Source organism: Astatotilapia calliptera, chromosome 12 (assembly GCF_964374335.1).
Source record: "Astatotilapia calliptera chromosome 12, fAstCal68.1, whole genome shotgun sequence".
In the NCBI taxonomy this organism is placed as follows: Eukaryota; Metazoa; Chordata; class Actinopteri; order Cichliformes; family Cichlidae; genus Astatotilapia; species Astatotilapia calliptera.
In genome coordinates this window covers 14713203-14737440 of record NC_137433.1, presented here as the reverse complement: position 1 = coordinate 14737440, position 24238 = coordinate 14713203, and the positions used below count along the sequence as shown (strand labels likewise).

At 40.2% G+C, this 24238-nt stretch overlaps 1 protein-coding gene across 4 annotated transcripts in view; it reads left to right on the top strand.

Annotated features, from left to right (window-relative positions):
- slc33a2 (solute carrier family 33 member 2) overlaps positions 1-24238 on the top strand; it is a 50702-nt gene that overhangs the window by 15560 nt on the left and 10904 nt on the right. For 2 of the 4 annotated variants that reach the window (XM_026186812.2, XM_026186811.2), the window contains exons 4-6: positions 2866-2966; positions 5569-5678; positions 9421-9716. In XM_026186812.2, coding sequence (XP_026042597.1) covers positions 2866-2966; positions 5569-5678; positions 9421-9618 — 409 coding nt within the window. In that variant the 3' untranslated portion in view covers positions 9619-9716. Of the gene's footprint in view, positions 1-2865; positions 2967-5568; positions 5679-9420; positions 9717-24238 lie in introns of those variants that run through there. The other 2 variants (XM_026186813.2, XM_080309028.1) reach the window with 2 other exon arrangements.

Below are 24238 nucleotides of genomic sequence, written 5' to 3'. Positions count from 1 at the left end.
GTTTATACCAAAAACCTTTTCAGGAAAAAAAACAAAACCTGTCAATCTTACAATAATAAAAAAAGACAAATTTCCATAGACTCTGGTGTATTTGAATAAACATCTTTTGTGTTAATAATATGATTTTTAAACATTTTCCATGTTAAATACAGATGACATAAAATTGTGCCATTTGCACCTGACCACAGTTATGTAAGATTATTCGATCTGCCTATAGAATCACTTTGTAGGACGGCCCTGCCTATGGCCATTGTGATGCGATGGGAACTGTGACTAACAACAATACCTGGACAGAGGATATTATGTTAGTTCCCACTCCATGCAGTGATGTAGTCTTAATATAAATCCTTATTCTTGCTATTAATTCACATCTTTGCTGATTAGAACATTCTGCACCTATGTAATTAGCATATGTTAGATGTACATGGTATAATGACGAGCTAATGGATAAGCAAAGTCTCTGTTGCCCTGTTTTGTTATCTGCGTCAGTGCTGTATGAGTGTGTTTGCTTGCCTGTTTGTTGACATGTATCAGTTGCCATGTGCTCTCTCTTATGTCAGTCTGTTTGTCCTTTTTCTTCCACTTGGATTCCAGGCTTTCTCCACTTGTCAGGTGACACTAGCAAACACAAAGAAAGCCTCCAAAGGCAAAAATTTCTTTTTTTTTTTTTTTTTAGGGAAAGTGCTTTCAAAAGATGTCATTGTCATACTTTGGCTTTTGATCTTTCACTCTCCCTCTCCATTTCACACCTATGTAACTTGTAAAGGCGGTAAAATCTTCACACCCTCACAACACAGAGAATACTCTCTAAATGTGTTATTTTGCACAAGATAGACAGATTTAGCCTGGAAATTATACCTTTAAATTTGTACAAGCCATCAATTTCATTACCAATCTTTTTTTCATTTTGCAAGGTTTTGCACTGACCCAAAATATACTTAGTAAGTATTCTTGGTGATGTTTTAGGTTTAAAACCATTGTACAATAAAATTCAAAGACTGTACATTGGGAAATAAATCACTGGCTTCATCCAGTCTCAAACTGTCTTCCCCTGAAATGTATAGTAGTAATTTATTTGAACTGTGTGTAAAGCTCTGGGTTTGAGCGTGGGGGTTGCACATTCTCCCTGTCCCTGTGTGGGTTCTTTGCAGGTACTGTGGTTCTAGTTTTGTCTCATCCGACCAAAGGATGGCCTCCAGTCTGCATAATCTTTTTCCGGGTTGTCCTTGACATGCTTCACTCTGGCTTGAAAGTGTGTCTTCTGCAAAAGTGATGTTTTTACTGGATTCTCACAGTCCATTCCTGTACAGGTGGAGTGAATATTTCGTATAATCATCTCCTGTTTTGTGAGAATCAAGAATTCTTTTTCTCAAGTATGAACTGTTTTTCTTTTATTTTTGGTATGATGCTTTCTCATGTGACCGCTGAAGATAACCCCTTAGTTTTAACTTGATTTTACAAGCTGTGAGAATTAAAAAGTGAAATCACATCATTGCACAGCAGTGGTTTGTGCCTGTGGGTCTGTTATGACAAATGTGTAGTAGATTCAGTGTTAAAACTAGTTTCTGATTGTACGTACACTCAGCTCCTCCACTTGGTTACTACTTCTCATCACCTGCACGTACACACACATACGCACACACAGAAAGGGCTGTTAGTTAGGCTGGGCTGTTGTTCCTCCTCTAAAAGCTCCGTTGGAAGGTATATCCTCACTACCATCAGAAACGGCTGAGTGGTCAGTGAGTGACCCCCTTTACAACTGCCCCCCTGCAACCTGAGAACGTAGTTATTCTTATCTGGGCCTGGCCCGTGTGAGGTGGCAGCCAGGGAGGTTTCTTTTTCTCACACACACACATCCCTCAGCATCTCTTGAGAGCGCGTGATATGAAAGGCTGTCATTGAGAAGGGAGGCAAAGGAGCAACAGAGAGAAGAATGTCTTTAGCATGTGAATGATGCAGGATTGGTTTTCCAGTAGAGAGGTAAGGAAACGCTGGGTGCAGGGGGAAGAGAGAGCCAGATAAAGATACAGGGAAGAGTGAAAGAAGAAAGAGGGGGGGTCTTGAACAGAAATAAAAATACATTTAAATTAAAAGAGTTTATGGCATCAACTTGGGTTTTAGGTTTTGAGATGTTTTGAAACGCACAGGTTTTAATCCATTAATCATGTAATCAAATAACTTATCAATATAGTCGATAGCTCCGCTGGAAAATATAATCACGACAGCCCTGGTACAGATCTATTTGGGAACCATTATTTCTCCTCGTTTCCGGTCACATTTATACTGGCAGACATGTTTAAAGAGTCTGTCTGAATATGAAAGATAAATTCAGATTTTCTTACCTAACTAAATCAGATAACCTGTTTTGTGTGTCCCTTTCTTTCTCACAACCTTTTTTTAAAACACATAAATAATTACATGCAAAAAAACCCCATAAACACACACACAGTCCCTTGAGTGGCAGGTATCCTCTGAGTGATTGGCATTGTTAATCCCTGATGTCACACAACAGTGTGAGTGCGTGTGTGTGTTTTTATGTATGTTAACAGTGATTAATTATCTTTCTCATGCTGGGGATCTCCTTAGGTTATTGATTACGTCATGAACCAGACCCACAGGGGGATGATTTTCTTGCACTAACAGGGAATCAATTAGTGTCTGGGGACTTGTTTACTTATGCACGTGCACGTATGTAACTGTGTGCGCGCGTGCGTCTGTGAAATGCGAAGAAACAAACAAAGTGTCTCTAAATTTAATGATATTAGCTTGGAGTGGCTTTCATCAGGTATCACACTGCTCATCAATACACTTAAAAGTTAGTTAACAGCTCTTTGATGATCTTCTTGTTTGCTGGTTTTTCCTCAGCATCGGGGCCCTGATGCGGCGCGTGTTTGTGTTGCGAACAATCAGCATGGTCTTCCAGAGTTCTCTGCTCACTGTCCTCGAACCATCACCGCTCATGAAAGGTGAGAAGCAAACCCACAATAAGACAATGGTCACAAAGTAAATGATTTCAAAATATTTTAACAAATGCTACAATTCTGGATTATTTAGTCCGGTTTATGTTTGGTGCTCTGATGTAAATATGACAGAAGCGGGCAATGAAAACAAAGAGCTACATGTTTGGTCATCATGTCAATGAGCATATATGCAGTAATCAAATAAACAAGTGTTAATACTCACTGACCCTAGAATCTTTATATTCTTTGTTTTAAGAATTGTGAATGGCAGTGAATAATATCACACACACACCAAACACAGTGAAGCTACAAAGCCTAACAGTGGCCACAGTTACAGTTTTATCAGCAGGGAATGAAGTCAGCAAAAATAATGCTGTTCAGTGCTTATGGCAGGCTCAGCAAGACACAAGCAATGATAGTCCCCAGGTTTACTGCAATGCTATTGTTTTATGGTATTTCTGCTAGTGCATTTAGGTTCTGGATATGTGTAAAATTAGTGTTAGTTCTGTGGTTAAGCAGCTGATATTTATTTATTTATTTGTTTCTTTGTTTGTTTATAGTGACAGTGACAGGAAAGTAACTTGATATTGAGGTTAAGTAAGACTTCGGTAGCAGGGTTTTACATTAGACATTTGTTGTGACAGGATAAGATGTAAATCTTTCAGTAGATTCATTCAGATATAATGCATTTCCATGTGCACTTGAAGCTGACCTGTAGTCATTGGCCTAACACGTCATCGCTCCAGTCGGATATATAACAAGAGACGTTTAGAAGTAGGGCTTCCAAAACCTTCTTCTTTAAACTGGCAATTTGTATAGTGTGTGGTAGGAGTGACAGGTGGGTCTGAAGTGAGGGGTGCGATTACATCAGGGATGGACCCTGAACCCCTTCTTGTTTCCAGTGGTGATGGACAGGCTAACAGATGAAGTTAGCTGGAGCCTATGGAGAGACTGTGATGTCTCCAAATAACATTGTGCTCTGTAGTGAAAGTAGAGAGCTGATGGATGAGAGCCTGGTTAGGTGGAAGTGTGCTCTGAAGAGAACAGAAGTGAAAGTCAGCAAAAGTAAGACAGAATACATGTGTATGAATGAGAGAGAGAGACAGGTATAATGATTTTAAATATCTCAAGTCAACCCTCCAAAGCAACAGACGGTACAGAAGAAAGGTGAAAAAGAGGGTGCAGGCAGGTTGGAGTGGATGGGGGAAAGTGTCAGGGGTGATTTGTGACAGGTGAGGGCAGCAAGAGGGAAAGGAAAGGCTTGCAACTTGGTAGTGAGTCCTTTTATGATGTGTAGTTTGGAGATGGCGGCCCTGACAGAAAGACAGGTGCCAGGTGCTTAGTGACCAGGATGGACAAGATTAGAAATGAGGATATCAGAGAGACAAGGGTGAGATGGTTTTGGCATGTGCAGAGGAGGGATAGTGGGATTATTGGACAAAGGATGCTGAACATGAAGCTGCCAGGCGGGAAGAAAAGAGGAAGATTCGTGATGTAGTCAAGGAGGACATGCAGAGTGTTGGAGTGACGGAAAAGAATGCAAGGGGTTAGATGGAGGCGAACAATCCTATTGGGATCCCTTAATGGGAGCAACTAAAATAGGAAGATTGGGGAAAAGAGAGTTGTTGAAATCATGAATGACTACAATATAAAATGTTTGAGATTTTGAACACTTTTTGTGTCAGCTGTATGACAAGTGAAGAACCCTTAGAAGGAAAAGTGGGTCAAGTTTGAAAGGTCAAACTTTGGATGTAAAGCCTGGTACTAATGTCACTGGCAGTTTCAAATGCTGTTAGACCTTGTGTTAACCAGTGGCCTATAGTTCAAGCGTTCAGTCTTAATGCATGACGTGGAGGACATCTGTAGGAGAGGTCTCCCTCCAGACAGTTATTCATTTATTAATGTCTGAATGACACATCTGATTGCGCTGAACAGCCGGTCGGGATTCACATTCACACCATTCATCTACTCCTGAGCCCGTCTCTTACCCTATCAAGCTTCTCCAACTCAAAGTAGAGGCATCTCCCGCCTCCATTTTAAACCCAGAACAAAGATTTCAGGAAAACTTGACTAAAAACCCTCAAAACAGAAAAAAAACATTCAGTTTCAGATTTTTCAATATTACATGATAACCCTCCGCTTCCCGTTCTTCCAGTCTGATCAGTCGGTGTATCTTTTTGACTCCACCAGTCTTATGTCGCTGACTGAAGAGTCTTGCTCGGCAAAAACTCTGGCGGCTTGAGTGAATAATTCAGTGTTAGTGGGAGCAGAGACAGATAGGCTCTGTGGTTCCTCTGTTTCCCCACTAACACTGCTCTGCCACTTCCCCTCAGAGGATACACTACATGTGTTTTGGGGACTGGGACTGAGGGGGGGGAGCTGCACTTCAGCAGATTACCGTTTCTCGCTGCTTTGTCTCTCTGCTTTCACTTTAACATAGAATTGTAAAGTGAGTAGTGTAGCAGAGAAAACAACGTGTAAAGCTGCAAGCTTTCTGCCTGCTTTCAGAAAAGGAACTGCTGGGTTTTCTGTTGTCTTATTGTAGTTAGACTCAGATGCGTCAAGGCTGGTTTTGATCCATTTTACTTGCGTGTGTGTGCTTTCTCAGGTATGGCAGTCTTGAGCATGAGTGTTCAACACTTCCTGGGTGGTCTCATCACCACGCTCACCTTCACTACCATGATGCATTGCACTCAGAGGGCCGAGGAAAGCATTCAGGTAAAAAGGAGTTCTGTCCATTCCCGCCAACAAGCTCATTAACTAGCCCAGGGCTGCTTTCATGTACAAGTTTTGCTCTGTTGTCATCATCTTTTTTAATGTTTATTGCGTTGTGCTTTACTGTTAGGTCTCCTGTGGCTCAACAAGCCAACAATACAGTCTTTTCATTGTTTTCACCCTCTGTCTTCCCCCCCCCCCAACCACCTCTGTTTAGGTTAAATTATGTAATGTTAGCTCATTTCCTTTGGTTGTCAAAGTGATGCTGGAGAGGGAAATCTTTCAGCATTAAGTGCCATACCTTTTGTCACCTGTACCTGTCAGTTTTCATCAGCTGTTTCCACCTGGAAAATGTCAAGTTTCAGCAGCCCCAGTTTCCTTGCATTGCTGGCCCCCTTGCTGACATTGTCCCTCCTACTGCCTGTCTCTTTGTCATTCTCTAGTCTTTTAAACGCTCTCTTTTCCAACTCTGAATTTTTTCCTCTCCTTGCTCATTTTCTCCTCTTTGACATAACTCCTTTTGTCCCCGTCGTATCTGGGCCAGCGTTGCCTGGAGGTGATCGTTTTTCACACAGCCATTCAGACGTCACTCAGTCAATCTCTGAAGGTGACAAATTATCATTTAAATTGCTGTCAGTCCTAAAGTGAAAAAGAAAGATGAAGGGGAAAAAAATCACAAGCTGAAGCACAGACACCAGGATCCAGTTATGAAATTTAACTTAATGAAAGGAGAGAGAACAAGTACAGCATTTCACAAGGAGAGCAGAGGTTAATCTGAGAGATTCTCATGACACAGACTGGCTGTTTTTCTTTGTAGTGTCGGTGTGGGATTTTGGTCTGTGTGTACATACATGAGAGGAGAGCATTAGCTCACCTGCGCTTGGTGTGTAAATGTGTGCGTTACTGAAGGTAGTGCTATCCAGTAACAGAAAACTGATACTGTGAGTGCTTGTTAACGATCCCCAGGAGAAAGAAACCGAATCCGTTAAACAAGTTGCTCAGAATAAAGGCACTTCACTTAACTGTGGTTACACAGGCTCTCAGAGCGCTCTACCTCAGCCTGCAGACCACAGACCCCACTCACCACTCATCAGATTCTGATATGATTTTCAGTCTTTGTTTTTTTCCAGTGAGAAATGCCCTCAGCTGATTTAGTGAGCATGGTCCATTCTCCAAAATCTAAAAAAAAAGTCATAAATAAGAAAAGAAAAGACGGTAGTGAACTGCAGAGTAGAGTAGGGCGATATGGCCAAAAATATTTATCACGATATATATTTGAAAATTTGCGATAACGATATAACTGACGATATAATTGATGCGAGACAAAATACAACTCCACAACATTACTAGCGCAAAAAGACAACCTTCCATTTATTTTCACTTAAACAAGAAGCTGGTTTTTATGTACATTAAAGCTTTATAAAAATGTAACAGTGCAAATGCAAATTCCTTGCTGAAAGTTTAACCAAAAGGCATTTCCAGTAGAAATGGGCTGACATATCCTGAGCATAACCATGTATAATATCCACTGAAGTTAAAAAGAGGTGCTTTGCAACATTAAACTGCAGTGTGCAGTACGTATTTTTCGGACCATAAGGTGCACGGGATTATAAGGCACATTAAGTGAAACAAAGCAGTCAGATAAATCAAACTTTATTAAACTCATTCTTCTTGCTTCCTCCATTTCTGTACCATTGATTCATTAATGTTGAATTCTTTGGCAGCTGCTCTATTCCCATGTTGTTGCAGTATAACTAACCTCGTATTGTGGATGGATTATCTCAGTTGTTCTCCTGACTGAAGTTTGGTCCGTTTACAGCATCCTGCCATGCGATTGCATTTGTCTCTAACTATCAGGAACCTTAACGTTAACTTTTATAAGTGGAAAAGTGTTAGTGTTCGTCCTCCAGCTTCACTGTTTATGTTATGCTAACATAGCTGTGTCGCTAGCGATCACGTAGCACATCATTATATACCAGCTAGCTCAACTTCAGTAACCCTACAAACGTCACTGCTGTTTAGTTTCCTGTCTTCATTTATGTTGGAAGTGAAAGCAGAGCTGTACGTTTGAATTTTTTCAGAAATCAGTCAGAACATGCTATATCATGCTTAGGTAACTAGAGAAACTAGCGAGCTAACTTCCGCTAGCTTCTGCTAACTTCTAACTCCGTTAAATGTAATAAGTTTTGTTTTCATGGATGCCTGGAAGTTAAACTTCATAGTTACACCTGGTAAAGCAGCAATGCTGATCGTTTTATTAAAGATGAAAGAATTTAGACAGTTTTTAACTCTCAGTGATGCTGCAGTGTTGTTTGACCTGAAACATACGGACTTTAGGACCCAGATTACTCCCAGATTTAAGAGCATCTTAGTCCGACATATACGACAATAACAACGGCCGCTTGCATGTTCTGCAAAAAAATGTGCTTTGTCGTGTATCTGACGGACAAACACCAAACCAGTTCCACATCACTGAAGTTGCACCATTTTTACAAACCAATTCTGGTTCATCTGTTTCACTCAACAATCTGCCATGTGTGAATGAAAACAAAGGCACTGCGCATGCGCATTTTACTCATATTCTGTCGCGATATTTCATTTTCCTATCATTGCCTAACATTATACCGGTATTACCGTGAACGGTATAATATGGCCCAGCCCTACTGCAGAGAATATTAAATGTTTTTGCTTTAACAAAAAACAGAAATCAAAGTGATCCCAGTTAAGGGTTAATCTGCTGATAAATTATTGGACTAACTGTCATGGCTCTGTTCCTACAGTAATACAAATAATATGCAGGAAACACTTAGTCACTTAGTAAGAAACACTTACGAGTATTTCTTGCAGCACGGGACATTTAAGGGATTGTAATGTTACCCTTGTTTATCTCGTTGACAGTGTGCAAACAAAAGCACAATTCTGAACCCGACAAAGTTGTAAAAACGTCCTATAAAGTTAAGTGTGGTATCTTTTTCCTCTTGTAACACAAAAACTAATTTGTAGATAAAATATTTCTTTGTCAGATAAGATAAGATTTCTTTATTAGCCCCAGAGTTGGGAAATTCACAATTAACAGTGCAGGCTTCTGGTAAATGTATTCTGATTATAGGACTCGAAGCATTTGTTCTAATGAATTCTGCTTTTCTTAATTTTAATTAATGTGCTCAGGTAATGGTCTAGGTGTCACTAGAGTTCCATGTTTGTCAGAGCTACCTGCTGCTCTTGGGCAGAGGGAGGAGGCTTGGGGAGATTAGGTAATCTCTTTCCTTCTTGTTCTCCCTCTCTCACTCCGCTCTTGAAAGCCTAAGGCTGAGATCAGATAGCCTGCTTCACTTGGCCTCTTTCCATCATCTCAGGCCATGATCTCACGCTTTCTCTTCCAGTATTCCAGCATTTCGGATTTTTCTCTTCTTTTGCAGTTTGTTTTTCCCAGAAGTTTTCAGATCAAATCTCTCGCCCTGTTTCTCCCTGTAGTGGTTAATTGTGTTAACCATGTTAATGCCTAAGAGACAGAAGGTGATAAGCTGTGCTGGTGGATAGGATGAAGTCTCACGTTGTTGTTGTTTTTTTTTGTAACTGTGTTGCACTCTACTCCCAATACTGCTATCTCTTTTTACTCACAATGTGTCTTTCTTTCCCAAACTCTCCATTTCCCCTTCTCTCCTCTCACTTCCTTCTACTTTACCTTCCCCTTTTAATCTCTTTTCCCCTCATCCTACCTCTCGGCTGCCAATTCTCCCTGTAGGCGACCCACTACAGTTTCTTGGCTACTCTCGAGGTGCTGGGGAAGCTGATGTTCAGCGCTCTGGCCGGAGGCTTGGTGGATTGGTTTGGTTTCCAAGTTGCCTTCCTCTTCTTCCTCACCCTCTCTGCCGGAACGGCCCTGCACGTGTGGACAGCTACCTTCACCGGTGCTCTTAGGGAACACCAGCAGCCCAAATGAGATCAGGGTGAAACATCCTGGCTTAGGTTCTGAAACAGTGGTGAAATAATTTGAGTATTTGGACTCATTAAAAAGCTCTTGAATCCTGTTAAATGTAACTCACATGACTTCAGAAACTCATTTCAGTTTACGAGATCTTGAATAAGTTTATCTCAGCCATTTTTAATGGAAAATCAGCCATGCTATTTAAGTACTCTGTCACAGAGTTTTTTTCTTGTTGAGTGTTTTCTTAATTGCACATCATGTCCCTGGCAGATTTGCGATATTTTATTTTTGCATATATAAAGTCTTAAAAATACTGGAGTACGGCGAGGCTTGCAGATACTGGGTAGGTAAGGATTAGTGTGTAGAGTTTTCTGAAGGGAGGATGATGAGGTGTGGATAATGTTGGGCAGTTTGGAGTCTAAAAGAATCACTTGGAATCAAAGGGGAAAAAAAATCAAAGCCTTTTATAAAATCATCTGAGCTATTTTAATATTGTCATAAGACAGCAATAAGAGCTGTAGCCAAAAGCAATATTGCTTCTTTGTTATGCTTGTTCGGTCATAATGAACTGTATGTAAATTTGTTAATCATTCTCCTGGGTTGTATGGTTTACAGCTGTAAATGGAAAAAAAAATTGCTACCTCGTATCAACGCTGTATGGTACGATGCACAGGAGGCAAATACAGAGTAGCCAGACTGAGTAGAGCGGCAACACATACAACATGCTATCTAACAATTAACCAATGTAGAGTCATATTTACTGGGACTTTCTCATTAAAAAAAAAAAGAATTAAGAGTTACAGATTTAGTATTTACAGTCAGGGTCGTATATTATGGGGAAATAATGAGGACCATACAGCTCATGTAGCCCAGGAACGTGGATAAACTGTTTGTTACATGGCTGTAATACCCAAACACTTAATATTTTATCGTTTATTTATCCTAAAACTTGGGAAAATACTGTGTCACAGCAGCCAAAACATTAAGCACAACATAGCTTAAATAAAGTAGAATAGCTCTGTGAATAGCACAGTAAGGTAAAATGTTAAATTAAAGCTGAAAGTCTAAATTCAAATCAAATCTGTACTGCTTCGTTAAAAAAAAAAATCCATTTGTGGACTTTTAGAGTAAAACTGCAAACAAACAACAAAGGGCGTCTCTGTCCAAACACAAGCCGACTGGACTGGACCTGACTGTATTCTGTTTCATTTCTTTGCAGAGTACAATACTCCTTAATACTTCTTTTCTTTTGTTACCAAATACATTCATCCTTCACTTGGCTTCTTGTAGGAAACCTCAGCCTTACACACTGCATGGTGCCATCTCGTCTCACCTTTGAATCGAACTTGTTATTAAAGAAAACTTGAATGACCAACATCACTGGGAAACTGCAGTTCTTGACAACATTGTACTTTTTTTGTGTTTTTTCATGTTAAAAAAATATCAAATGCACAATATTACACGCTCTATATGCTGTAACTCTTTATGGTACTGTATCCTATAGAAAATAATTTTCTCCAGTTATAATATACGAATGAAACAGCAATGTAGAATGTTTTTCTTACAAGGCTCGGTGAGAATAAAAGTAAAATCCTTCACATAGCTGAATGTAATAATAGAAATTAAGTCTTAAAATTCATTGTTGGACAACGATGGACTGGTTTTAAATAAAGGCAGTAACCTCAGCACGTTTATCTAAATAAAAAAAGACTGCTTTCACTCACATGGCACATAAAGGGATGCCATAGCACATCTGTACTCTTTTATCCATGTAGCCAGGTCCGATGACTTGTGGTACGTATAAGCAAAGCATATCTCTTGTCTCTCAGCTACTGTGTTGCCTGAGATTTGCACAAAAATAAAGCTGCTGAGTAAAACGTTGAGTCTATTTTTGTCTTCCTGTTATTGAATTTTATCACGTTTTTATTCTAGAAAAAAAAGGTCCTATGTGGTCTTTGAGGGTACACCTGCCTTTGAAAATCCACTTTTGACTTGTGGCAACCCTGAAAACCACACTGGCTCTCTGTTGTGTCCTAGCTAAGGGCTACAGAAGTCAATAGGCCCCATGTCACATGATCCCCAACCCCATACAGCTTTAATGACACAACAAATGCTATGAAGGAGGATTAAACCAGCTTACATGGCACCTGAATACACCTCCACTTTACACTTCTTCACCCACTGTCGTTATCTGGGCATTTTGTTGTCTTGCGGGATAAAGGGGAGAGTTTCAAGTGAGCCTTATATGTATCTGTTTAGTTAGGTCTCCATAAGCCTTTCCAAAGTTTGCACTTCTCTCCATAAAACAATCCCTTCTTTCCTTTAATTTTTCCTCAGAGATCACTGTAAATGATTTCGTATGAAGAAAGAGGTTTGAAACAACTGCAGGCAAATAATTTGTGAGCTCTATTTTAAAGCCTGTGCAGATGAGAGTAAAGAAAGGTAAGGAAGTGGTCTTGATCCAGCAGTGCTGATGAGAGTGAGACCTCCTACTGCAGTTGCCAGATTGCCACAAACCTCCCTGTGGTGAGAGTGAGCATCTGAGGGCTGACCTCCCTGCCACAGTTGCCCATTGTAGTGACAGACTGGTGGTTTTGATGTGCGTGTTGGTGCACATGTTAACTCCTAACTTTGTGGAATAAAAATCCTGGGAATTGCATAAGAGCTGTTGCCAACTCGACGACAAGATGGCTCAATTCATCAGGCATTTGCTGCACACACAGAGCTGTACCTATTCTTTGAATCAGCAGTGCTTTGTGTTAGTCCATGTGTGGATTTTGTTGAGCTGTTATCACCAGAGATGCATTCCCTATATGGGAAGGTAAGGGTGTTTTGTTTTTTTCCCTTTGCTTTTTATCAGCTGCGATTGTGTTTCGTTCATTAACAATTGGTTTGGGGCACAAGTCTGGTCACATCACCAACTTTATACCTGTATCACACAGGAGGCACAGCAAAAGGAGATGCCCCATTCACGCTGTGCCAAGCCTGATCAGCTAATCACAGTGTCACAAGACTCGCCACAATGACACCGAGACAATAGGAAACACGGAAATAATAAGGCGGATTTTATGCGCTGCCTAGAACGGAGAGAGTTCGCTGACAGTCACATCTCCTGCCTGGTAGAGTTACCTCTGGGGAGAGAGCGAGGGAGGCAGAGAATGCAACATGTTTTAATCTCGGCAAACAAAGGTGTTGTATCGCTTTTTTCTCCCTCGCTTTTGTGTCCGAGTGCTTCGGGGGGAGAGAGGTGTTGGCTTTTGGTGCTGCTTTTGTCCTGCGGTTGGCAGAATGGTCTTCTGGGAAACCTGAGTGGGCAGGTGGAGGAGCGATCAGCAGCATCAAGTGTCACAGTGTTTCCTCCACCGGTGTTTACTTTTTGTTTATTTGGAGAAAGAGAGTCACGGACACCTCTCTCTCCCTCTCTGTCTCCTTCTCCTCTCACTTCCAAGCTCATCTCTCCTTCCCACCGCTTTGTCTTTAGTCTTTGTATTCCTCTTCTGCCATCTCGACTAACTTCACTCTAGGACATTTTTTGATGGGATACACAAAGATTTCAGACACTTCCTGTTACCTGAAATAACCAAAGAAAGATTAGGGAAATAAATACCATCTGACCATTTAAAATGCATCTAATGTTGATGGTATAACCAAAATGCCAGCATATTAGTCTTCAAGGTATTATATGTGTTACAGAATACTATGTTTGCCTTCTGTCCCCAAGCATTTATAGGCAAGCTTTTATTCTAATGGTTATGAATGCGAAGGCCAGTTACTGTCCTGTTGGAGCACTTTAAAAACATATCATATTATCATATGGATATCTGTACTAATGGAAATTAAACTTATCAACCCAAACAATCAGTGTGAAAAATTATGTGGGAAATTTCATGCAGCAGTTCAAAATGATACTCAGTTTGTATGCCCCCTCATGCTTGAATGCATGCCTAACAAAGTCTGAGCATGACCCTAATGAGACGACGGATGGTGTCCTGGGTAATCTCCTCTCAGGTCCGGACCAGATCATCACTCCTGGACAGTCTGATGTGCAACCTGGAGGCACTGGATGGATCAAAACATAATGTCCCGGAGGTGTTTTGTTGGATTTAGGTCAGGTGAGCGAGGGGACCATTCTGTGATATCAAATCCTTCATCCCCCAGGAACTGCCTGTGTATTCTCGCCACATGAGGCCATACATTGTTGTGCACCAAGAGGAACCCAGGGCTCACTGCACCAGTGTAGGGTCTGACAGTGGGTCCAAGGATTTCATCCTGATACCTGATGGCAGTCATGGTGCTGTTACCTAACCTATAGAGGTCTGTGTGGCCCTCCATGGACATACCTCTCCAGATCCTCACTGACCCAACACCCAGGGCTGAACAATGATACAGGCAGCATAACGTTCTCGACAGCTTCTTCAGACACTTTGGCATCTGTCACACGCTAGGTTTGACTTGCTTACATCGGTTAAATGCATAAGGTGCCAGTAGTGGACCTGCCAATTGTGGTATTCTATGGCAAATACCAGTCGGGCTCCACATTGTCAGGCAGCGAGCACAGGGACCACTAAAATATGTCGGGCCTTCTTGCCAATCTGAGGTGCTTAGCAGGCTCTGGCAGCTGTTTCTCCTTGCATAAAGGAGCAGATGGCCAAATCCAGCTCTTCTAGAGTAACTACCTGTCTGCTGGAATGTCCTCCATGTTTGTGAGACTGTGCTGGGAGATACAGCAAATGTGGCAATCATTTGTATTGATGTCCCATCCTGGAGGAGTTGGACTACATGTGCAACCCCTGTAGGGTCCAAGTATCGCCTCATTTTACCAGTAGTGACACTGGCCCTAGCCAAATGCAAAAATAGTGAAAAACAGTAAGAATAGGTGAAGTGGGTAAAAATGTCCAAATCATCTGAAACTGATCAACAGCTTACTCTGCTACTTAACAGACCAGATCAATATCCCAGAGGTTTAACTGACTCGATGCTGCACTCTGATTAAAAAGAGTCTGAAGTGTCTAAATGTGAAGGGAGTAAATGCACAATCAGTAAGAAGTCTGACCATATACTGGAATACAGGAGAGCAACCCTACTTCTTGATTTGTGTCACCAACAATACATTTCCCAGTTTATGGTCTTTGTTGCTGGTTTCAAGTTTTCTTCAGTTCTTCAGTATTGCACAGAGTTTGATTGATTGATTGAATCTTTATTTTGAACATGTTGAAAAAGTATAACAACATAGAATTAAAAGAGACAAATAAACAAAGCAAAACAAAAGGAAAACGAGCAACCACAACTCCAAATAACTTTCATGTTCAAAAAGGAGCAGGAAGAAGCATAAGCTTATTTAATCCCACCCCTTTTCCACTATCTAGTAATCAATAGACTACGGAAATACTTCCTTGCAATTTCATTATGTCATGTGTATTTTTTTTTATTCTTTTTTATATATATATACATATATGTTTCTATCTATCCATACATACGTATATACACATACGCACATATACACATTTTCAATAACCCCATTAACACCTCAAAGGATTCACAATCTACAAATATATATATACCCATACCAACATACCCGTGCACCCGCACACACATAAAAATATTAGACAAGAACACCCTATCAAATCTCTACCTCTTCCCTGTACCCTGTAAAAACCATATCCTTAAACCGCTTTTTAAACTGCGCCATGCTCGGACATTGCTTCATATCTTTACTTAGTCTGTTCCACAGTTCATTTTGTATAGACTTGAAGTAGACTGAACACTGTTGTATTATAAAGACTATGAGATAAATGACATGAAAATATTTCACTCAATGTCATTTTTGAATGTTTCTGCATTTCAGCGACAGATCGCAAAAAGTTACTAAGACCAACAGTTTCAATTGCACAGGTCAATTTATGGGAGGCAACTACAGCAACTACACTATTATTTGGGGAGGAAAGTTTTAAATCGGTGAGGTTTGGCTGGACTAAATGTAAGTAGTCATTTCTATTTAATGTCAGGTTCTGTGAAGATGGAAAAAGATTTTCAATGTATTTTTATCAATTTATGACAGTTGACCACATTGCATGTAATTGCCTGATAGCAGACTGATTGCAGAATCTGTGTTGATGCACCAAAGCTGCCCTGAAGACATTAACTGACTGTTAGTGACCTAAGACCATGTTTCCCATCTTTGACGCATCCAATTCAAAAGCAAATTTGCAAATTCATTGCACAAGTTCACAATAATTTTTATTGTTCCCTGGTCAAAAACAATACAACAATAAAATTTTCTGTAAGAAACCCAGACAGACTGGTAGTCTTAAAATAAACCTTCAGTACTATATAATAAAAACAACCTCGTATGCAATGTCCTCTGTTTGCCTAAAACACTGCCGTTCCAACAATTCAAAGAGAAACCCTAACACACTCATAGGTTTTACAGGTTTAAGCACATTAGATATGTTGCAGTATTAATGTTCAAACTTCCAGGTGAAAGGCAATAGGAAAAAAAAGCAGAAGTGGAGCAGAAAGAGATTATCTGAAATGAGATATCCAGTGACTGAAGTGCTAAGAATGTGCAACAAATTAGTCTGATAATGCTGGCATAATATTACCTTATCACCTTACCCGAAAACACACATTCAACAAAAACTTTTTCCTGTGAAATGGCAAATGATCCATCTTTACTCTTTACTCTGTCTAATAAATAGGTATTGTATATTTTGGTAGGGGTTTTTTTTTTTTTTAGCACATAGACATATTCAATGGGAGTTTAGTAATTTAGGTAAAAAGGAATCCAGTGATCTTCGTTCAGATGGTGCTACTGTGGGTTCCTTTTTGCTTTAACTTGAGTTTGCTGTGTTCAGAAATTCTCCTTCAGTTCTATTGAAAACTATTATTTTATGTTTTCAAAATTGAAACAATTTGTCTCATACACATACCAAATTTGTAAAACACAGCCAGCACATGACCATCTATCTTATTCTGTCATTTCAGGGTTTCTCATAATCGTGTTTTGGAGAATTTTCTTTTGGGGGAATTAACAGAAATTCAATGCAATTCATCAAAACACACACGCACATGCACATAGACACACACATAATCCCCTTAACTTAATTGAGAAACAGCCATTTTCCATTTTGATGAAAGCCTGAGTAGAGTTTTCAATTAGTTGCTTCTGAAGTGCTACGAGTTCACCTTCTGAGCAGCCGTCTGAGCAGTAACAACAAGCCCAACCTAAATGAATAACTTAATGTAGGGATAAACTGTATGTTGTGCTCCCATCTTATTATTAATACACAGCTAATTTTCATTCAGGATCTCTGCTCCCTGCCAACATAATCATAGTAGTCTATTTTTAGGAGCGGGGTTTTAATTGGCATGAATATTCCAATGAGAGACAATGAAGCGCGTGCTGAAGGCGGCAGTGTAAACAGGCATTGAAAGCACAAGACACCGAATTTCACAGACAACATTAGCAAGCCACACACCAAGTGTGTCTTACTCATAGGGTGAGAGGTGAAGTACAGCCTGATCGGGTTTTGAGTCTGTCGCACCCATACTCAGTTGGGTTGGTTAACCCAAGAAAATATCCCCAACACCATTACACCACCGGCCTTTGAACCCTTGATAGAAGGCAGGATATATATATATATATGTATATATATATATATATATATATATATATATATACATTTATTCATAGATTCTTTGTAAACCCTAGACATGGATGTATGGGTATATCAGCAGTTTACTCAGAGCATCTTGTCTGATACTAACAACCATGCCCCATTCAAAGTCCCTTAAATCACCTTTCTTTCTAGTTCCAAGTTTAAACTTCATGTAATCGTCTTGATCAGAGCTGCATGTCAAAATCTATGTTGATGCTGCAATGTGATTATTATTATTCATTAGCTCAAATGAACAGAAGAACAGGTATCATTATTAAAAAGCAAAAATATTTGAGGATTCAGAAAAGCAAGCTGTGAGTAGCATCATAGCATGTTATTATCAGTATCATAGCTAGACTAGTTAATAGTTTGCATACCAACAGAAGACCAGTGTTGCTAATTAATTGCAAAAACAGTTTCCATAGCCGTGTACACCTATTAATACAAACCAACTGAGACACTGTCTTACACTTCAGGTAACTGAAAGGCTAAATGTCCTATGGTAAGAAGGTACTGATCGTAGTGTATTCATCGAGACATCAGACACATCCTGCTTCTTGTTCCTCCTGTCCATTCTCCCGATCCTGATAAGACTGGCACTCAAACATGTATTGATGGATTTGAAAAGTTTATATTTTCAGTCAAGAATAAAAAAAATTATATCTTTTGGTAAGTTTGGCTGACAATTTACCATTGGAGCCTGCTTGGTTTTAAGCATCTGGTCCTGTTTGTGGAAGCCAGGTGAGCAGCAGCCAACCAGAGGAAACTGATGTTACAGCAAAGGGGTGGTATAAAAAGGCATGAGCTCACTGAATGATCTGAACTTTTTTTCTCAAAGTTTGATGCGCATGTGTTTTATCACAGCTGTATTTCCTGCAATGCAGCTTTTGACGTTTAACAAATGAAAGATTTGCTCAGACTCAGAATAATTTCTCCTCAGTTGAATCCAGTGATCGTAGCATTTCCTCCACACTATTCTGATTTTACCGTGATTCTTTTTTAATGAAATTAAATAAATAAATGAAAAAATAACATTTAAAAATGAAATAATCTAAACCACATGTGTGAGAGTTTGAAGTGATTGGAGCTGCTCTGTGGCGAAACAGCCTCTGCTATCCAGTCACTCGGTGACGGGCTGGGATGTGACAAGCTGCCAGCTCATATGGTGCCTAGCCTGAGTCACTTAGCTCTGGTCTGCCTAGACCCCTTCATCCTATACTCTTCCACGTCTTCACTATCTCTCTCTCTCCCACCACACACACACACACATACACAGCATCCTCTTCCCCAGCCTCATTTGAACCATTAGAGCCAGGACAGGAGAAGCCTCATTCTTGTGCACACACCCCACTTTTTCTCTTTCATTTTCTGTCATCTATTTTCTGACGCCTTTGGTACACTCCACCATCTCACTACCCTCACATGTGGACAACCCATGGAGACTAACTCCTGACCTGATGATGGAGCCTTTCTAGGTCGTCTGTCTGTCCATCCATCCAAATGTTGTCTCTACAATGTCATGGTGAGTGATGGCTTAGGAGCATCACTGTAACTGCCCAGTTATTTGTGATGTCATAGTGTTATAAATTCAGCAGAAAGGCAAACTAGTAGTGCTTTTTAAATATATGATTAAAAGAAGGGTTTATGTTGATGGAAACGTAAAGTTGAACTGAGCCAAAATTGAAGGCAAAACTTTTCAGGCTTCTATTATCTAGCTTTGGTGAGCCTGTTAAAATCATAGTCTCAGTTTCCCATTCTTAACTGACAGGAGAGTCACTCGGTGTGGTCTTCTACTGCCGCAGCACATCTGCTTCAAGGTTTCACATGTTGTGTGTTCAGAGATTCTCTTCTGCATACCTTGGTTGTAATGAATTTGAGTTACTAGTGACATCAACAAGGCATTTTCACCTTAGAGATGGTTGTGTGGGAAAATCTCAGCAGATCAGCAGTTTCCAAAATACTCAGCTAATGAATACGTGAGATAACCATGCCATGTTCAAATTCACTTGACTCACCTTTCTTCCTTTTTTGCTGATTTGGCTCAGTTTGAAATTCAGCAAGTGATCTTTGTCATGTCTACACACCTAAATGCATTTAGATGCAGCTATATCAGCTGATTCTGTTATTTGTTTTAAATTGCTGCTGAAAACTTATTTTACAGGTTAGCTTTAGCCCTTTATTTTTGGCTATAGTTTGCAACTATTTGCCTGTATGTGTGCGTGTATGTTGTAATGAATGTCTGACTGTATGGTTGATTATGTGTCTATATGTATGAGCATGTGTTTTTTGAGTAATCCTATACAATGAAAGTTATTATTATTATGCAATTGGCTGATTCGATTATTTACGTTAACGAGCAGCTAAAATTTGAAAATTTTTGTCCCCATCCTGAAAACGTGACTCGATGAAAGAAGCTGGTTAGGGCATCTGGTTAAGATGCCTCCTGGGCACCTCCCTTTGGAGATTTTCCACGCACCCCTAACTGGTATGAAAGCCTGCAGTAGACCCAGAACGGGAGAGAGAGAGATATCTTATCTGGCCTGGGAATGCTATGGGATCCTCCTCTGGAGGAACTGGAAGTGCAACCAGCAAGAAGGACATGTGGAACACCCTGCTTAGCCTGCTGCCACTGTGGCTTCACTTTGAATAAATGGAAGACAATGCATGGATAAAATGTCCATTCATTCTTAAAATAATATTCCACATTTCCTTTTGGTCTCGTATTGGACAGAATTCCAAGTCTTTTTGATGAACAACCTGTGTTTGATCTGTTCATCCACAACAACATCGCCTTTATTTGTCACTCTACACTTTTTACACTGCAGGACAAGCTGCACTTGACTATTTTTCCTCCACCTGTTATCTGCAATGACACAACATTAACACTATTGTGTGAACAACAGCAACAAGGCAAAATCAGACACACAAAATACAGTTAACTCTTGTTTTCTTTTAATGGATTTTATGCTTCTATCTATTTGCTTTATGATATAACCACTAAGAATCTGAAGCATTGACAAATTAAGACAAATTAAGAGCATGAGTCAGATATGTGTAAGTTTTAATTAAGCACAATTAACCATAACACCTCCTCCAGCTTGTCCGGGGGAACGCCAAAGCATCCCCTGGCCAGGCGAGAGATGTAATCTCTCCAGTGTGTTCCCCCAGACAAGCTGGAGGATGGATGGATGGATGGATGGATAACACAGAACACCAAGCCTATTTTTAATCAACTAGGATAGGCCATTTAACATTTTTTCATTGCAGACATTAATATCTGCATCTTCATCTTTTTTCAATTTTCAGCATCTTCTATTTCCTGCACATGACTTGGATGTAATAAAGTGATAGAGTGAAGGATTGGTGGAGAACCATGGATTAGAAAAAGGAAGAAAATAAAGGCTAAAGGATAGAGGGGGAGGTACAGGACCATTACTGGGCTCTCTGGCATCATCAGGGATTCAGCCTTGGGTCAGAGCTACTAATGAATGTCTCTCTGCCATGCTCTCAATCTTCCCCAATCTCACATACACAACAATCATATTCAAAATGCACACTACATGTACAGTTACGCATTCATGCACGCTTGAGTGCTTTGAGCCATACAAGCAGACACATGTGAAAACCCAAGTGCACAACTACGTACACAGACACACTCACAGCTGAGCCGCCATGTCCAATCCAATAAGGTTTTCACACAGTGTTAAAAAAAACAAATAGCTGAATTTATGCTTCCTTCTGGGGTCTCAAACTGTTTCCATCTTAATTCTGGTGCAAAGCCATTTGTTGCGTACATGTTATTTTCTTGCATCGAAATCTCTTCAGTAACACAGCACAGGCCTGTTCATCCCATTTTCCTGTTGCTTCATGGAGAAACTAATCTTGTATTATCATTCATGTAAGTCTCAATGTGTCATCTGCAAGACAAAAGAAAAACAGTTTAGTCACCTATATCTCCATGTACCTTGAAAGCCACACCACTTGTGCATCTCTGCAGTCTTTCAGGGAAAAAGGGCTTACAGTGCCACGCTGCTGAGAAAAGCCAACTCATCCCCACCAGCATTTGTTGTGCTCCCCTTAATCTAATTCAACAGCTAGAACCACTGTGACAGCAGCTTCTTGCTTCAAGCACTAAATTATAGTCTTGCAGGGAAACGGCAGCAAAAATAAAGATGATATGGAGAATAAGCAAGAGTGGAGACAGAGCAACAGAGAAGATAATGCACGCGGATAAATTAAGATGGATGTGGGATAGAGAGAAACAGGGGCAAGTATACAACAGAGCAGGGGTGTATCTGGTGGGACCGTCAGAGAGACAGTGCATGGATTGATGTAGACAGCTGGACATGGGGTTTTTAATCTGTCTAAATAGGATCTGCCCAATGCAGGTTTTTCTCCCAAACAGCAGGCCCAGCACTGGGTTTGCGACAGCCAGACAACAACTCTCAGAAATGACACCACTGTTCTGCGTGTATGTATGTGTGCGACTGTGAGAGTGTGAAAGTAAACAAAATATATTTATGTGAAGAAGATGAGGGAGAGAAGCAAACGGTAAGACAGGCAGTCAAAATGCCTGCAAGTCTTGCTGACAAAAGTGTCACATAAACTTTGTAATTTTCATTTCGAGTTTCTACCTGATGCCAAACATTTGGTGATGCAGATTCATGGAGCTAATTTCAGTTGATGTCTGTGATGTAACGTAGATACAGCAGTGAAGATTCCAACTAAAAGCAAAGCAAATATCAGTTGAGTTTCCAGAAAGTCTGCAAAAGAAATTGTGCATTAATATGTGATTCTATCTACTGTCATTATGCATATAATTTGTCTAACTCCCTAGAATTAATGAAATAATACTCGAGCCAGGTGACAATACTAAGGAATAAGAGAGTGCAAGAAGATGCGATAATGACACGATGTAATAGGTGTCTGAAGTTGCAAAGGTCAATAGCCATGCTATTATTATCCCAAAGAAAACTCTGCTTCCAAACCTCCAAGTTTTTCATAGGTGAAAAACAGACTGCAGAAAATGAATATCATCAGCTTTTTGGAAGCTTGACCCATTGTTCATAAACAGTAGTAGTGTTCTGTCAGGGGAAGCAAGGCAGCAGTGCTTGTCCAGTGAGATCAAAAAATAGGCATCGAGTAAAACATGCCAGCGTTCTGTCATAAAGCTTCTTGCTTGTTTGCATAAATCCTTGAAATTAGTGCCATCTTAAAGCTCCAGTTGTCTGTAGAAGCAGGTTTGCCACTGGAATCTACAGTTTCTGTTATTTTCATGGGCGTGTCCCTGTCCTATTACCAGAGGCTGAAGCTTGTCAAACTGAGAGGCCAGCTGCTGTTTCTGGCTGTTTGTATACACACGTGAGGCCAGTACAGGAATTATGTTGCCAGTAGTACATTTCTATGGATTGAGTTGTTTACATAATGTGGCACTACTGCTATTGCTAAAGGACCACTTCAAAAAGAAGGGAAAAAAAATGGGACTTTGGAGATTTGTACTGCAAGTCTATGCTGCTTGGTGAAACACATTATTACAACACTATAAGCTACTCTTAATCGTCATTGTATACAACCACAAAAACAAAATACAAGTTGACATTGCATTACCAGCTGCTGTTTTGTCCAAAAGTGGCTTATTAGTCCTGTGCAGGGCTTTTTGCAGCCCAGCAAAAAAATACAACAACAACAAAACAGAGAGAAATCATAAAAAGAAAAAACCTTGGGAGAAGAGGGGATTGAGAAAGAAAACAGAAACACATATACTTGCTAATTTTGTAGAAAAAGAATACAAATATCAGTAAAGAGTTTATTAGAGATTTCTGCCAGCGAATATATAGCTGAGGTTTAATGTGGGTACACGGGTATGTGTGGCACATAGTCGACTGGGTGTGTCAGCCTGCTCTACTGTCAACTCTTTCAGACAGGCTAACAGGCTCTTGGGTTCCAGGACGCAGAGATTGTGATGGGAACACAATTTAATTGGGGTAATCGGCGCGCTTTTAGGGACCTGCTTATTAAGGGAAACCCCTCACACAGACGGGCACCTCAGCAAAGGCAGACAGGCAAGCAAAGTGACAGCTCGGCTTCACCATCCAGTGTCTTTGCCCACATTCCTGCATCAAAGACCCCAAATCAGCGGGCAGGGATGCAGTGTATGATCGCTGATGTGTGTGCCGATGTGTGTATGTGACATCTCTGTAACACTAACAATGTTTAACAGTACTTAAATGTGTCAGTGATACAGTGCCTATGCCTGGAGATGAGAGGGCATAAAAGGTGTGGCGGTCACAGTAAATACAGACCTCCATGAAACGTCCCAACCAAAAATAAATTACATTTTTCTGAACATTGTATTTGGGTTTTTTGCCATGATGCAATAGTTAATATCAAAAATCAACTCAGAGGCTAAAAAAAAAGATTTGTTTAAAATCACAACCTACTAATTAACTTTTGAAACATGTCAGTGTAAATAAGTACCTTCAGTATAAAATCATAAAATCTTAATTCCCATAGACTGAATATGCTTTGGTTTTGTTTTACTAAAAAAAAAAAATCTCACTGAGCATGCTCAGTTTGACTGAAGCCCAACTGAATCGGCAGACAACAGTTTAATTCATTGTTTAAGGTAACAATAACTGAGATTGTTTTATCTCGTCTCATCCGCATTAACGTAGTCATAAGAGAAAGGGCTGTGAGGATTAGACACTGTCTGACTCTGCCCCCAACACACACTCACCTACAAACTCATGCAACTCACGCAATCCTTTCCCAACACCCCACGTGCGGTCTTTTTCCTCTCCAATATGAACGAATCAGCCTCCATGTTGAAAAGTGTCGATACAGTAATCACATTTAGCATTATTTCAGTCTCCTCATTAGGGACAAACCTTCCTTTTAGTTTTTCATTTCTCTCTCCACATTAAATGTTTCTTTGTTTTTCCTCCCTCCCCGCTCTTCTCCCATTATCCATGCATTCA